The sequence below is a fragment of the Mustela nivalis genome (assembly GCF_964662115.1).
Source record: "Mustela nivalis genome assembly, chromosome: 8".
In the NCBI taxonomy this organism is placed as follows: Eukaryota; Metazoa; Chordata; class Mammalia; order Carnivora; family Mustelidae; genus Mustela; species Mustela nivalis.
In genome coordinates this window covers 76,267,570-76,285,020 of record NC_139027.1, presented here as the reverse complement: position 1 = coordinate 76,285,020, position 17,451 = coordinate 76,267,570, and the positions used below count along the sequence as shown (strand labels likewise).

The window sequence follows — 17,451 nt, the reverse complement described above, 5'->3', positions numbered from 1 at the left end:
AGTAAATTTGGTTGTTCAAAGGTAGCTTTCAGTGTTGATAGTAGAATGCCTCTGAGAATCATGTTCAATTCTTAAAGATTGTTGTATATTCTTCCATTTTCAAATATTTCCAGAACCATTCAATTTCACACATTCTAGGGAAAGCAGAATTATAAAGACTCCAAAAGGAAAGTTCTGACCAGAATTAGGAGACCCACTTTTTAAGTCACTGAAAAAACAACGCCCTCACCACCACTAAAAACCATCACGAATACAAATGCTATTCATTATATGATTTACAGTTTGGTTCTATTACTGGAGGCCAGAACAGGGCTAAATTAGAAAAACCTGGAAGATTACTGAAACTGGCCTGGTCATTGGAGACTGGGGGTCTAAACCCCAAAGATCCCAGTAAGGACAACTCAGGGTCACCTCTAATATATTAAGCTACACCAAACATTTAACATCTTAGAAATTTCAAGTAAAGGGAATTTTAGAGGTAGACCTTTAGCTTCTTTTAGAAATTAAGTCTTTTAAAATATAGAGACGTTAAAGATCTACATGAAATAATACAGTTGATTAGAAAAAAATAGATACCTTCATCTTCTGGCACTTGATTCTGTTCTTCCTTTTTAGTAGAACTTAAATTCTTGTGTGAGAAATGGAATTAGCCTGGAATGGTCCCTTTTCCTTGATGTGGCAGATGCTTCTAGTCTTATTTCTTCTATAGACTGTTTGATCTTGGACAAGCCATTTCTTGTTCAGTTTCATTCCGTATCCTTGGTAATGTTTTACCTAGGTAATGCTTTGGGCTTTGGATAATGATACTCGCATATTAATTCCAAAAGTCTTTCTGAGTTTTTTTGTTTCTACCGTTCTTTCATACTTTTGAGTATACCTATCTTTTAAATGTATTTATACAAATTAAAAATCCTTGCAAATCAGTTCAAACTCATCACTTACATATCCAGTAATACTACAGAATGGGAAAATTCGAGTTTGCTACCCATGTAGGCATAATGATTGCAACCAGGGTAATTAATAAAAAGACCTGTTTTCTTATTAAAATTGAAGTTGATTTTGTGCCTTATAGCATGGTCTCTACATTCATAAGACAGCCTAGAACTGCTAGATTATGAGCAGAGACTTAGTCACTTTTATGTCTTTATTGATAACTAGGATACCAGGCCTGTATTACTGCCACTCATCTAGCCTATTAATTGAGTAAATGGTGCACTTTTCTTTCAAACTAAAACCCTAGTCCAGTGATGACTGTGAGTGATGCCTTTGGGACTTTAATAGAGATTGCGTTCAGTGTATAGCCATTGAATTCTTAGTGTATAGCAGAATTTAAAGTGTGTGTTGCCTTATGGTAAGCATAGCATAACATGTAAGCTTATCAAATCACTTTGTTGTGCACCTGAAACTAATGGAACATTGTGTGTCACATTTACTCAAAAAAAAGAGTATGTGTTGCTACTAAGTCCATAAATTAAAACTAATTAAAAAATGTATTGTGCTAAGTGAAAAAAAGTATGTAGTATGATGTCAACTTATTTTTCATAGTGAGCATAATTATTTTCATAATCAGAGGTAAAATATATTTTAAGTTTAAAAATAAATATCAAAAGAAATAAATGGGAAAATGAATTGACCTTAGTTCTTTACATTCCTTGTCTTCTCTCTTTTTGAACTGAAAGTACTTTGGTATTATTCTGTAACTCTGTTAATGCACTCGTGCCTTTTTTAAAATTTACCTTTTTTATCTTTATTGAGATATATATAAAAAGTTTAAGGTGTATGTGTTGATTTGATATGTTATACCTATCACAAAATGATTAACACAAGAGAGGTAGTTAATATCTCAGTCACCTCACAAATTACCACCTTTTTTATATATGGTGGGAACATTTAAAGTCTTCCGTCTCGGCTACTTTCCAGTACATAATACTGAATTGCTAATTCTGTAGTCACCATTGCTGGACATCTGATCCCAGAGCTTATTCATCTTCTATAACTAAAGATATTTGGGTGCCTGGGTGGCTCAGTTAAGCGTCCAACTCTTGGTTTCCACTCAGGCGGTGATCTCAGGGTTGTGAAATCAAGCGCCACATTGGGCTCTGACTGGGCCCTGCACTAGGCATGGAGCCTGCCTAAGATTCTCTCCCTCTCCCTTCTGGCTCACCCTCTCAAATAAATAAATAACTGAAGGCATGTACCCTTTCTCCATTATCTCCCAATTTCACCTAGCTCTCAGTTCCTGGCCACCATTCTACTACTCTGTTTCTGTGAGTTCAGCTTTTGTAGATTCCACATATGAGTGATGTCATAAGATATTTGTCTTTTTCTGTCTGACTTATTAGCATAATGCCCTCAAGGTCAGTCCATGTTGTTGCAAATGGCAGAATTTCCCTTTTCTCATAGCTGAATCATACTCCACAGTGTGTGTGTGTGTGTGTGTGTTCGTTATCCATTTGTGGACACTTAGGTAGTATTACTAATACTGTAATAAACTTAGGAGTACAGATAACTTCTTTGTGACCCAGACTCCATTTCCTTTAGATAGTACCAGAAGTGGGGTTGTTGAATCATGTGGTAGTTTGGTAGTTCCTTTTTTAATTTTTTTTTTAAGATTTTATTTACTTTAGAGAGAATTTTTATGTGGCCACATGAGCGGCAGAGAGGGAGAGGGAGACAGAGGGAGAGATACCCAAGCAGATTCCTGCTGAGCACAGAGCCTAACATGTGACTTGATCCCATTACCCAGAGATCATGACCTGAGACGAAACCAAGAGTCAGATGCCTAATCAACTGAGCCATCCAGGTGCCTCTCCTTTTTGAATTTTTTAGGGAACCTTACTTTTCTGGTCTGTAATCTCTGTATCAGTTTCTATTCTCCCCAACAATACAAAAGGGTTTCCTTTTCTCCACATCCTCACTAAGACCAGTTCCCACTTGGTTTTTTTTTTGTTTTTTGTTTTTTGTTTTGTTTTTGTTTTTGCTTTTGATAATTCTAACGTATGTGAAGTGGTACTGTGATTTTGGTTTGCACTTCCCTGATGATAAGTGATGGCGAGCATCTTTTCATGTACCCATTGGCCATTTGTATGCCTTCAGAGGAATGTCTAGTCAGGTCTCCTGCCCATTTTTAAATCAGACTTGTTTGTTTTTGTTTTGCTTTTGACTTACAGGAGTTCTTTATATATTTTGGATGTTAACCCTTTATCAAATATATGTATGGTTTGTAAATGTTTTATCCCAGTCTATTGGTTGCCTTTTCACTTCTTTTCCTATGTAGAAACTTTATAGTTTGCTCTAGTCCCACTTGTTTATCTGTTAGTTTGTACTTCTGGTGTCATTAAAAAAAAAATAGAAAATCATTGTCAAGGCCTCTATGTCAAGGAACTTTTTTCCAGTGTTTTCCTCTAGGAGTTTCATATGTTCAGGTCTTAAGTTGAAAGTCTTTAATATATTTCAAGTTAATTTTTGTGAGTAGTGTTAAGGTAGAGTTCTAGTTTTATTAACACAGCAATTTCAGTAGCATGTGATTATCCAGTTTTCCAACACAATTTATTGAAGAGATTTTCTGTTCCCTTTTGAGTATTTTTGGCCCCCTTATCCAGTATTAGTTGAGCATATATTCAGGGGTTTGTTTCTGTGCCCTCAATTCTGTTCCAGTAGGTTCAAATGTCTATATTTTTTAAACATTTATCTATTTATTTGAAGGAGAGCATGGGTAGTGGGGAGGGGTATAAGGTGAGAAGAGAACCAACCTCAGGCAGACTCCCACCAAGCACAGAGCCTGACATAGGACTCAGTATCTTGACCTTGAGATACTGAGCTGAAACAGGCAGACTCCCACCAAGCACAGAGCCTGACATAGGACTCAGTATCTTGACCTTGAGATACTGAGCTGAAACCAAGAGTCAAATGCTCAACTGACTGAGCCACCCAGGAACCTCCTAGTGTGTTTTTATGTCAGTACAATATTGTTCTGATTATTATAACTTTATAATATAGTTTGAGATCAGAAAGTGTGATGCCTTCTACTACTTTCTCAGGGTTGTTTTGGCAGTTCGGGATCTTTTGTGGTTCTGTACAAATGTTGGGATTGTATTTTCTGTTTCTGTAAAATATGCCTTTGGGACATTAATAGAGATTGCGTTCAGTGTATAGTTGGCTTTAGGTAGTTTAGAAATTTTAGTGATACTCATTCTTCCCAATCATGAATATGGCATATCTTTCTATTTATTTGTGTCTTTATTTTTTTTCACCAGAGTCTAAATTTTCAATATATAGATCTTTTCTCTCCTTGGTTAAATTTATTACTGGGGCGCCTGGGTGGCTTAGTGAGTTAAAGCCTCTGCCTTCGGCTCAGGTCTTGATCCCAGGGTTCTGGGATCGAGCCTCGCAGCGGGCTTTCTGCTCAGCGCGGAGCCTGCTTTCTCCTCTCTCTCTGCCTGCCTCTCTGCCTACTTGTGATCTCTGTCAAATAAATAAATAAAATCTTTAAATTTATTACTAAGTATTTGTTTTTGATACTATTTTAAATGACAGTGGTTTGTGTATATCTTTTTCAGATATTTCATTATTAGTATATCAAAACATTGATAATGCTCTTTTCTAGATGTTGGTTTTACACCCTGAACTTAATTTGTTTATTACTGCTACAGCAGAATCTTTAAGGTTTTCTATATATAAAATCATATCACCTGCAGAAACTTTCTGATTTGGATGCTTTTTATTTCTTTTTCTTGCTTGATTATTCTGGCTAAGATTTCCAGTATTTGTGTTCATGAGAAGTAGTGAGAGTGGTCATCCTTGTGTTGTTTTAGATCTTAGAAGAAAACTTTTCAGATTTTCATAATTGAATATGATGTTAGCTGTGGACTTGTCATATATGGGCTTTATAATGTTGAGTAAAATTCGTTCCATATCCAGTTGTTGAGAGAATTTGTGTTGTGAATGGATTTTGAATTTTGTCAAATGCTTTCTGTGTTTATTGAGATCATGTGATTTTTATCTTTCATTCTATTAATGTATTACATTCATTGATTTGCATATGTTGAACCATTTTCATATCTCACAGATTTTTAGCTTGCATGAATAATCTTTTCAACGTCCTATTGAATTAGACTTGAGCTTAGCCAAAAGGCCAAGAAGCAATTGAATTAGGTTTGCTAGCATTTTGTTGAGTACTTTTTTATCTATATTCACCAAGGATATCGGGTAGTTTTCTTGTAGTGTCCTTATCTGGCTTTTGAATAGCATAATACTGGCCTGAGGAAATGAGTTTGGGAGTGTTTCCTTCTCTTCAATTTTTTTGGAAGAATTTGAGAAGGATTGGTGCTAATTCTTTAAATGTTTGGTAGATTTCACCAGTGTTTTTATTGGTCTGTTTAGATTTTCTATTTCTTCATGAGTTAGTCTTTGTAGGTTGTACATTTTTAGGAATTTATTCATTTTTTTCCTAGGTTTATTTAATTTGTTGGCATATAATTGTTCATGGTAGTCTTATACTCCTTTTTATTTCTAGAGTATCAGTTGTAATGTGTCCTTTTTTCTTTCTGATTTTGTGTACTGTAGCTAAAAGTTTTTTGGTTTTATCTTTTCAAAAAGCAGTTCTTAGTGTTGTTGATATTTTCTATTGTTTTTCCAGTCTCTTCTGCTCGGGTCTTTGTTGCATTTCCTTTCTTCTGTTAACATTGGCTTAATTTTTTCTTTTCCTAATTTCTTTTTTTTTTTTTTTTTTTAAAGATTTTTTTTTTTAATTTATTTTTTATTTTCAGCATAACAGTATTCATTATTTTTCACCACACCCAGTGCTCCATGCAATTCGTGCCCTTTATAATACCCACCACCTAGTACCCCAACCTCCCACCCCCCTCTTTTCCTAATTTCTTGAGGCATAATATTAGATGGTTAATTTGAGATATTTCTTCCTTTTTTCTTTTTTGGGGGAGGGGTTTTGGGGGTTTTTTTGTTGTTTTTGTTTTTGTTTAAGTAGGTGCCACACCCAAGGTGGGGCTTAAACTCAATACCCTGATATTTAAGAGGTGCATACTCATAGCAACTAAGCCAGCCAGGCATGCCTATGTGAAATATTTATCTATTTATTTATTTATAGATTTATTTATGTATTTGAGAGAGAGAGAGTCTGGTGGGGAGGGGCAAAGGAAGAGAAGAACTTAAGCAGACTCCATGCTGAGAATGAGCCCATTGTGGGGCTCAGTCCCATGATCCTGAGATCTCAACCTGAGCCAAAACCAAAAGTCAGAGGCTTAACCCACTGCACCACTCAGGCACCCCAAAATGTTTCTTAATGTAGGTGTTTATCACAGTAAACTTCTCTCTCATAAGTACTTTTGCTGTATCCCATAAGTTTTGGTATATTGTATTTCTATTTTCATTTGTTTGAAGATATTTTTTATTTGCTTTTATTTCTTTGCCCCTGAATGGGTATTATTTTTTAATACTGTGGGAAATACTATTTGGAGAAAAATAATTTTCATCAGGGGCAACTGGGTGACTCAGTCAGTTGAGTGTCTCACTCTTGATTTCAGCTCAGGTCATGATCTCAGTGTTGTGAGATGGAGCCCCACATCAGGTTCCATGCTGGTTGTGGTGCCTGCTTAAGATTCTCTCTCTGCCCCACCCCCCTTTAAAGAATTTTCATCACTTCATCTATCAGCATACATTGATAAAATAAAACTTAGTAGTAAAAAAAAAAAAACAAAAAACCTAGATGACAATATAAGTACTGTACTCAGTTTGATTGAAATAGTCCCAAAACATAAAATCAATAGAAGAAATTACAAAGGATGTGACATTATTCTTGACTACCTAAAATATTAAAACTTTCAAGTCAGAAACCATTACAAACTAATAAAATCCAGATGACAAAATGGAAAAAAGTATTTTCAGCAAAAGGACAAATTAATATCCTTAATTTATGAAGAGATGTTTATAGACTAATAATGTAAACCATATCCCAAGTTTAAAATGGACAAAGACACATCACAGAAATAAAATTGACAAATGTGTTAATGTCCAGTGCAGTAGGAATTTTACTAAAATATTAGCCATGCTTATCTCTGTAGTGAGATCCAGGGTTATCATCTTTCTTTGTATTTCTCCATATTTTTATTATGGATTACTTTTATAATAAGGAAATATGTAAACATAACATTTAAACCCATCCAGTAGGTCAGTGTGAATTAATATAAGGCTCTTGGGATATTATTTGGTTATATATATATATCAAGAGTCATTAAAAATTACTGTGTATCATTAAATTACTATTTCCTTAAGCATCTGCCTTTGGCTCAGGTCATGATCTCAGGGTCCTGGGATCGAGCCCCCCATCGGTCTCCCTGCTAAGCAGGAAGCCTGCTCCTCCCTCTCCCACTGTTGCTGGCAAATAAATAAAATCTTTTAAATAAATAAATTAGTATTTCCATTCTTAAGAATTTGTCTTAGGGAAATAACTGTTAAGGTCAGGGAGGAAGAACTGTCTTCATGAATATGTTTTCTGTTAGATGCTTTATTACAGTGAAACATTGAAATCCAGAGGTGGTGTGGGTTTTTTAATTTTATTTACTTGACAATCAGAGATCACAAGTAGGCGGGGGTGGGGGCGGCAAGCAGGCTCCCCACTGAGCAGAGAGCCCGATGCGGGGCTTGATCCCAGGACCCTGTGATCATGACCTGAGCTGAAGGCAGAGGCTTAACCCACTGAGCCACCCAGGCGCCTCTGAAATCCAGAGTTTTAAGAATTATGACAGTGCAACCTGATAGAATATTAGGTAGCCATTAAAAATAACCATCATAAAGACTGTGCTTATGGACGCCTGAGTGGCTCAGTCATTGAGGGTTCTGGGATCAAGCCCTGCATCAGGCTCCTTGCTCGGCAGGAAGCCTGCTTCTCCCTCTCCCACTCCCCCTGCTTGTGTTCCCTCTCTGTGTCTCTTCCTGTCAAATAAATAAAAACCTTTAAAAAGTTGAGGGGGGCGGTTAAAGACTAATGAATTTGGGGGGAGATAGAGATACTGTGAAGTCGCAAATGCAGAATACAAAATTGCATCTGTATTTCACTTACATCAGTTTAAAGACATGCATGAGTAAAATCATGGAGAGGAAAATACAGCATAGCATAAGGATTATACTCAATAATATTGTAATAATGTATGGTAACATGGAGTGCCTAGGTGGCTCAGTGGGTTAAGCCTCTGCCTTTGGCTCAGGTCATGATCTCAGGGTCCTGGGATCGAGCCCCGCATCAGGCTCTCTGCTCAGCGGGGAACCTGCTTCCCCCCTTCTCTCTGCCTGCGCTTCCCCCCCGCTCTCTGCCTGCCTCTCTGCTTACTTGTGATCTCTCTCTCTGTCAAATTAATAAATAAAATCTTTTTTAAAAAAGTAAATAATTACAGTAACAAATGGTAACCACATGGAATGAACATTGAGTAATGTATAGAGTTGTCTAATCACTATATTGTATACCTGAACTTAAAGAACATTATGTATCAACTATACTTCAATACTTTAAAAAAAATTTTAATTTAAAAACAGAAATGCAGGGACACCTGGGTGGCTCAGTCAGTTAAGACACTGCCTTCGGCTCAGGTCATGGTTCCAGGATCCTGGAATTGAGTCTCGCATTGGGCTCCTTGCTCATCAGGGAGCCTGCTCCTCTCTCTCTGCCTCTGCCTGCCACTCTGCCTGCTTGTGTGTACACACGCACTCTCTCTCTCTCTCTCACAAATAAATAAATAAAAACAAATGCATGAAATATAAATAAACGGGAAGGAAAAATAGAAAAAAGTAGAAGTTATATTAATTTTTTAAATGTGTTGAGATTGCAGGGGTTCTTCTTCCTATTTCCATTATTGTTATTTCTATTTTATTTGTTTTGTTGTAAAAACTGAGAGGGGGCAAAAAGCCAACATGCCTACAGAAGAAGAACAAAGTAAACTCTGCCTCTCTCCTTCATGACAATTCCATATCTCCTCTAGTAAGTTTATTTCCTCTTCCCAGCAAGAAGTCCTATAAACTGTTAATGTGATTGAGAGTTAGACGATGTCTATAGTTTATGTTAAAGTGTATTCAGAAAAAGATGGATTGATAGATGCACAGATAATGTGATTAAGGAAATATAGCAAACTTTTGGTAATAATTGAATTTCAGTGGTGGATGTATGGATATTCACTGGACATTTTCAACTTTTCTGTAGGTCCGAAAAATGTTCATAATAAAATGTTAGAGAAAAAATGATTTTAAATACCTTGGTGGGGGAAATGAGAAAAATAATAGTTTTCTAAATTTACAAGCAGTATTCACTAAGGAGTTTTTATTTCCTATTTGCATTATAAATCAACATATGTACAGAAGGTAGTTGTATATCATCTTTAAGGTAGCTAAAGATTTACTTGGGATTTCTGGTAATTTGAAATTCACTTAGAAATTTACTGGATTTTTTTTTTTTCTCTCTCTCTCCCACTCTCTCTCTCATGCACATGCAGCTATTTTGTTTTCCTTTATCTTACAAAGGACAGTCGTTTCCTCACCATAAATATTATGAACAAGACTACTTCTGAAGTGTGGTTGATAGATGGCCTAAGCCCTTGGGACCCACCAGTACTTATCCAGAAGCGAATACATGGAGTCCTTTACTACGTTGAACACAGAGATGATGAATTATACATTCTCACTAATGTTGGTGAGCCTACAGAATTCAAGGTAATCCTCGATTCTCTGTGTACCCATTTGAGCTGTTAAAAATTGTCACACTTCCATCAACAACATTCCATGCTCTAAGAGTTAACCGTTTTGCAGGCTTTTGGTAACATGTAGAAATTGATACTACCTTCTTATTCATAACCAATCCTATTTCTCTTCCATTAGAGATAATGCCTCTCCATATTGTAATTGTGCCTTAAAAGGTTAGTAAATGAAACATACTTTATCCTGATCTTATCAGTTATCAAAGCCAAACTTAATGATTTGAAAGAACAAACTTTTATAAGCTCATGATTTTATAATTTAGCAATTTGGATTGATTTCAGCTAGGCAGTTCTTCTGGTCCCAGTAAGCCATTTCTCAGGCCTTCATTGAAACATTCATTGCTGTAAGGTAAGCACTAGGCCATGCTGTCTCACCGCATGGCAGGCTAGCCTGGGCTCATTCACATGATCATGGTCACACTGCAGCCCTGTTGTGCAGCTCATTTCTTTGGCTCTTTATGGTCTAGTTTTGGTGTTCTTATCGTCTAGTTTTCTGGGTGCTAGAGTCATCATGTTTTGTTACCTAGATCTCTTCTGACTTTGTTCTGTACAGCTCATGAGAACAGCTGCTGATACCCCTGCTATTATGAACTGGGATTTATTTTTCACAATGAAGAGAAATACCAAAGTTGTAGACTTGGACATGTTTAAGGATCACTGTGTTCTATTCCTGAAGCACAGCAATCTACTTTACGTTAATGTCATTGGTCTGGCTGATGATTCAGTTCGTTCTCTAAAGGTATGTTTAACTTTCAAAAGAGTACTGTCAATCAAAATCCGTAGAGTTTAGTTTACCAGAACATCAAATTTGAATAAGAGCAATGTACTTTTTCTTTAAAGAAGTTTAATTTAAAGGAAACATAGCATACTTGGTTTTTTCATATTTAGGAGGTTTATTTAGAATTATTTAGAGGACCTTGCTTTTATTTTTCTTTAAGAACCTTGCTTTTAAAAAAGTTTTACTTAAAATACTGTCTAACAGGGGTGCCTGGGTGGCTCAGTGGGTTGAAGCCTCTGCCTTCGGCTCAGGTCATGATTCTAGGGTCCAGGGATTGAGCCCCGCATCGGGCTCTCTGCTCAGCAGGGAGCCTGCTTCCCCCTCTCTCTCTCTGCCTGCCTCTCTGTCTACTTGTGATCTGTCAAATAAATAAATAAAATCTTTAAAAAATACTGTCTAACAGCATGAACTTCAGAAGTAATGCTCAGGGGCGCCTGTGTGGCTCAGTGGGTTAAGCCGCTGCCTTCGGCTCAGGTCATGATCTCAGGGTCCTGGGATCGAGTCCCGCATTGGGCTCTCTGCTCAGCAGGGAGCCTGCTTCCCTCTCTCTCTCTCTGCCTGCCTCTCCGACTACTTGTGATTTCTCTCTGTCAAATAAATAAATAAAATCTTTAAAAAAAAAAAAAAAGAAGAAGAAGTAATGCTCAGTGTCCTATTTCTCTTTCTACATATCTCTGTATATCATGCATCTCTACAACTTTAGGTTGGCTAATAGCTTAGGTCAACTTGCCAGCTAGTGCCTAACCAATCACTGCTTGCTGCTTCCATTCCACACCCCCCTGTAGGGACAGTAGTTGTGCCCACTGTATTTCCGCCATTATGTCTGCACCATCTTCTATTTGCCAGTTTTCTTACCTGTCAGGGTTTGTGGGGGGAGGGAGTAGCATTTGTCTCCTCTACAGCATAGCTGTGATAGTATGACTGACTTGCTGGTATTGCGTGTGGCTGCCAGGAATGATGGTCTGCCTCCACAAGTGAACTTGTTAAAATTGGTGAGTGCCAACCTCATTGCCCAGTACTAAAGCAGCATTAACATGTAGGTCAGATAACAGGTGATGAAGGGAAGGGGAAAGGCCTCCATCTCACTTGATAGGGAAAAAGTTGTTAAGCCATTTATTTGACCACTTATACCTCCCTAATTGCAGTATTGTCACAGTCTCTTAAAATGCAATTCCAGTAAATTCACTGAATGTTTATTGAACTTTTGTACACCAAGATTAAGTATATTGTGGGTTTATATAAGTGGTATCAAACATACAGAATGTGCTATGGGTCTCTGAGAGGCAGAGAGGACCCAGGAAAGCTTTTGTAGGGGAAGTAGAATTTGAGATAAACCAAAGAGGATAGGTCTAATTCTGACGAGAGAGAGCAAAATGATATTCTAGGATGAGAAAGTCCATCAAATAAAGCTCTAAGCTGGAGAAGTTAGAAAATGTTCTGAAAACTGCTAATAATTCTATTTTATTGAAGCAGAATAAATGTATGTAGAATGAAGCTATAATTTGACATTCTTTGACTTCCAAAATGAGAAACTTATGCATAAGGTATGGGTGGAGGAACATTTGAAGTTTGGGGGCAGGGAAGTGCGTTGAGAAGTCAGGTTATACTTCATGAAGTTATCTGGTGGCCATTTTAGACTCCTCCAAAGCAAGCAGAGATAAGGCACAGGGAAATTAGCTTCAAGGTTGTTATCATGGTATATGTAAGAAATACTGAGTTTCCAAAAACAACCAAAATTTTTGAGCTAAAATAAAATTATCAAATATAACCTCTTGTATTTTAGAGGACTGTGTGTTATCCTTAAAATAAAAATGGTGATTTAAAGTTAGTGATTTTCCTACTACCTTCATCTACTAGATCCAAAGTTTCTTTTTACTTGCTAATTGACACCAAAACCATATATTCTTATTATAGCCTATATAAATAGGGATGAGAAAGAATGTATAATTTCTAGCAGTGCTTTTCTTACAGCAAAATTTTATGTCAAGGCAATTGGGAATGTCATGAGAGTTTACTATGATAAAATTTGACTTCTCACTAAGTATGACCTTTACATTTTTTTATAAATATCCCTAGTTTAAAGATATGCCTCAGTTACTGTGGTTTTAGCTGCCATTACAACAAACATCATGTCTTTTTTTATTTTGTTTTTTACGTTTTTATTTTAATCACCTGGTGCTCAGGATGTGTCAGGATGTGTGCACTCCTTAATCCCCATCGCCTATTTCACCCACCGCTCCCACCCACCTCCCTTCTGGTAACTGCCAGTACTATATATTGAGTCTCTTTCTTGCTTTGTCTCTTTTTTTCTCCCTGTGCTCCTTTTCTTTCTTCAATTCCACGTATGAGGGAGATCATATGGTATTTGTTTTTCTCTAACTGATTTCACTTAATGCCTTCATTATACTTTCTAGCTCCATCCATGCTGTAAATGGCAAGATTTCATTCTTTTTATGGCTGAAAAATGTCCGTGTGTGTGTGTGTACACTCACCATATCTTTATCTGCTCATCAGTCATTGGCCACTTGGGCTGTTTCCATAATTTGACTGTTGTAAATAATGCTGCCATAAACATAGGAGTGCATGAATTCCTTTGAATTAGTATTTTTGTATACTTGGGTAAATACCCAGGAGTGCGATTGCTTGGTAGTAGAATAGTTCTGTTTTTAATTTTTAAGAAACCTCCATACTGTCTTCCACAGTGGCTGCACCAGTTTGCATTCCTATCAACAGTGCAAGAGGGTGGGGTTCCTTTTTCTCCACATCCTTGCCAACACTTGCTGTTTTTGTTTTTGATTTAAGCCGTTCTGACAGGCATGAGGTGATATGTCATTGCAGTTTTGATTTGTATTTTCCTGATAAGTAAAAATTAGCATCTTTTCACATGTCTGTTGGCCATGTCTTCTTTAAGAAGTATCTGCTCATGTAAATAATACATTACATGTTAATAAAAATGATTAAAAAAATATATCTACTCATGTCTTCTGCCCGTTTTTTAAATTTCATTGTTTTGGGGGGGGGGGTTGAGTTCTATAAGTTGCCTATTTTAGATACTGACTCTTTACTGTATATGTCATTTACAGATATCTTCCTCTATCCTGTAGATAGTCTTTTAGTTTTATTTTTTCCTTTGCTGTACAGAAGTTTTTTATTTTGATGTAGTCCTAATAGTTTATTTTTGCTTTTGTTTCCCTTGCCTCAGGGTACCTGTCTAGAATGATGTTGCTGTAGCCGATGCTGCCTATGCTCTTTTCTAGAATGGTTTAAGGTCTCACATTTAGGTCTTTAATCCATTTTGAGTTTATGTTTGTGTGTGGTATATGAAAGCCGTCCCATTTTATTCTTTTGCATGTGCCTGTCTACTTTTCCTGGCACCATTTGTTGAAGTCAAGAGATTACCTTTTTCCCATTAGACATTCTTCCCTGCTTTGTTGACCATATAGTTGTAGGTTTATTTCTGGATTCTATTCTGTTCTACTGATCTATATGTCTATTTTTTTGCCAATACCATACTGTCTTGATCACTACAGCTTTGTGATGTAACTCGAAGTACAGAATTGTGATGCCTCCAGCTTTGCTTTTCTTTTTCAAGATTGCTTTGGCTGTTTGGGGTCATTTATAGTTCCATATAAATTTTAGGACTGTTTGTTTTGGGTCTGTGAGAAATGCTGTTGGTATTTTGATAGGGATTACATTAAATGTGTAGATTGCTTTCAGTAGTACGACATCTGAACAGTGTTTTTTCTTCCAGTCCATGAGCATGAAATGTCTTGTCATTTGTGTCATCTCCACTTTCTTTCACTGGCATTTTACAGTTTTCAGAGTACAGGTCTTTTACCTTTTTGGTTAGGTTTATTCCTAGGTATCTTACTACTTTTGGTATAATTGTAAGTAGGATTGTTTTCTTAATTTCTCTTCTTAATTGTTGTATATAGAAATGCAACAGATTTCTATACATTGATTTAGTATCCTGCAACTTTACTGAGTTCATTTATCAGTTCTAGCAGTCTTTTGGTGGTGTCTTTCAAATTTTCTACTTTATAGTATCATGTCATCTGCAAATAGTGAAAATTTTACTTCTTCCTTACCAATTTAGATGCCTTTTATTTCTTTTTGTTGTCTTATTGCTGTGGCTAGGACTTCCAGAACTCTGTTGAATAAAAGTGATGAGAGTGGACGTACTTGCCTTGTTTCTGATCTTAGGGGAAAGGCTCTCAGTTTTTCCCCACTTAGGATGATGTTAGCTGTGGGTATTTCATAAATGGCCTCTGTTATGTTGAGGTATGTTCCCTCTAAACCTATTTTGTTGATGGTTTTTTGGTTTTCTTTTGTTTTTTTTTTTGTTTGTTTGTTTGTTTGTTTGTTTTAAATCATGAATAATTAAAACCGGAAGAACCAGCTCCTCATTTCATTGATCTGTTGGGGTTTGTTTTGTTTTTATTTTTATTCTATGTTTTTTTTAGTTTCTATGTCACATTTCTTCTTTTTTTTATCTCTCTTTTTTTTTTTTTTTAAGATTTTATTTATTTATCAGAGAGAGAGTGGGGGAGAGAGCGAGCACAGGCAGACAGAATGGCAGGCAGAGGCAGAGTGAGAAGCAGGCTCCCTGCCGAGCAAGGAGCCCGATGCGGGACTCGATCCCAGGACGCTGGGATCATGACCTGAGCCGAAGGTAGCTGCTTAACCAACTGAGCCACCCAGGCGTCCCTCTATGTCACATTTCTTTTCTGATCTCTTATTATTCACTTTCTTCTGCTGGTTTTTGTTTTGTTTTGTTTTGTTTTTTAAAGATTTATTTATTTATTTTTGGGGGGAGAGAGTCTCAAGCAGACTTTTTGCTGAGTGCAGAGCTGAACACAGGGCTTGATCTCATGACGCTGAGGTCACTACCCTATCTGAAATCAAGAGTTGGATGCCCAACCAACTGTGCCACCCAGGTGCCCCAACTTCTGCTGGTTTTAGATTTTTTTTTTCTTTTTCTAGCTCCTTTCGGTGTGAAGTTAGGTTGTGTATTTGAGATTTTTTTTTCCTTCTTGAGGTAGCCCTGTATTGTTATAAACTTGCCTCTTAGAACCACTTTTGCTGCATCCCAAAGGTTTTGAACCATCTTGTTTCCACTTTCATTTGTTTCTTTGTACTTTTTTAGTTTACTTTCTGATTGACCTGTTCATTGTTTAGTAGCATGTTATTTAACCACTATGTATTTGTGATCTTTCCCAAACTTTTTCTTGTGGTTTACTTATAGTTTCTTAGCACTGTGGTCCAAAAAAAGATGCATGGTATGACTTAGATCTTTTTAACTTTATTAAGGCTTGTTTTGTGGCCTAATATGTGATCTGTTCTGTAGAATGGTCCATGTGCACTTGAAAAGAATGTATATACTGCTGTTTTAGGATGGCATGCTCTGAATATATCTGTTAAATCCATCTAGTCCAGTGTGTCATTCAGTGTTTCCTTATTGATTTTTTTGTTTAGGTGATCTGTCCATTGATGTAAGTGGGGGATGAAAGTCCTTTGCTATAATTGTATTATTGCCAATTAGTTCCTTTATGTTTCTTATTAACTGTTTTATGTATTTTTAAATATTTACAATTATTAGATCTTCTTGTTGGATTGTCCACTTTATTATTATATAGTGTCCTTCTTTGTCTCTTGTTACAGTCTTTGTTTTAAAATCTATTTTGTTCTTTATAAGTATTGCTGCTCCAACTTTATTTTGACATCTGTTTTCATGATAAATGTTTCTCTATCCTCTCACTTTCAATCTGCAGGTGTTTTTAGGTCAAAATGAGTTTCGTGGGGGCACCTGGGTGGTTCAGTCATTAAGCATCTACCTTTGGCTCAGGTCTTGATCCCAGGACCCTGGGATTGAGCCCTACATCGGACTCCCTCCTCAATGGGAAGCCTGCTTCTCTTTCTCCTTCTCTCCCTCTTGTATTACCCCTCTTGCTGTCTCTGTCAAATAAATAAATAAAATCTTTTTAAAAAAATAAATGAGTTTCCTGTAGGCAGAAGTAGATGGGTCTTGTTTTTTATCTGTTCTGTCACCCTATATCTTTTGATTAGAAGCATTTAGTCCATTTATATTCAGAGTAATTATTGATAAGTATGTACTTAATGGCCTTTTTATTACTTGTTTTGTGGTGGTTTTCTGGAGTTTCTCTCTCATCCTTTCTTTCCTTTCTCATCATTTGCTGGTTTTCTTTAGTGATGTGTTTGGATTTTTTTTCTCTTTATTATTTGCATACTTATGAATGGGTTTTGATTTGTGGTTACCATTAGGTTTTTATATAACCTCTTCTGCATATAGCAGAGGTCTCTATTTAAAGTTGATGGTCTTTTAAGTTTGAACCATTCTTTACTCCCCTCCTCCCCAAGTTTTAGGTACATGGTATCATTTTATTTCCTTTTATTTTGTGAGTTCCTTGACTGATTTTTTTTTCTTTTTTTTTTAACAGAAATGTTTATTACTGCTTTTGTGCTTCCTGTGGTCATGCTGTCTCTTTGATCTTTCCTTTCCACTCAAAGAATCCCCCTTAAGATTTCTTGCAGGACTGGTTTGGTGGTCATGAATTCTGTGTTTTGTCTAGAAAACACTTGATCTCTCCTTTCATTCTGAATGATAGCCTTGCTGGGTAGAGTATTCTTGGCTGCAAGTTTTTCCCATTCAGCACTTTGAATACATCATGTCACTCCTTCCTGGCTTGGAAGGATTCTGCTGAAAAACCCACTGATAGCCTTATTGGGTTTCCTTTGTATGTAGCAGTCTTTTGTCTTGCTGCTTTTAATGTTTTTTTCTTTACCACTGTATTTTGTCATTTTAATTATAAAATGTCTTGATATGGATCTGCTTTTGTTGATTTTCATTGGGGTTCTCTGTGCATCCTGGATCTGGATATCTGTTGCCTTCTCCAG

At 36.5% G+C, this 17,451-nt stretch overlaps 1 protein-coding gene across 5 annotated transcripts in view; it reads left to right on the top strand.

The window, feature by feature from the left end:
* PREPL (prolyl endopeptidase like) overlaps window positions 1–17,451 on the top strand; it is a 53,534-nt gene that overhangs the window by 18,832 nt on the left and 17,251 nt on the right. For all 5 annotated transcript variants that reach the window (XM_082746963.1, XM_082746962.1, XM_082746965.1 and 2 more), the window contains 2 exons: window positions 9,498–9,714; window positions 10,312–10,497. In XM_082746963.1, the coding sequence (XP_082603089.1) occupies window positions 9,498–9,714; window positions 10,312–10,497 (403 nt within the window). The remainder of the gene's footprint in view (window positions 1–9,497; window positions 9,715–10,311; window positions 10,498–17,451) is intronic.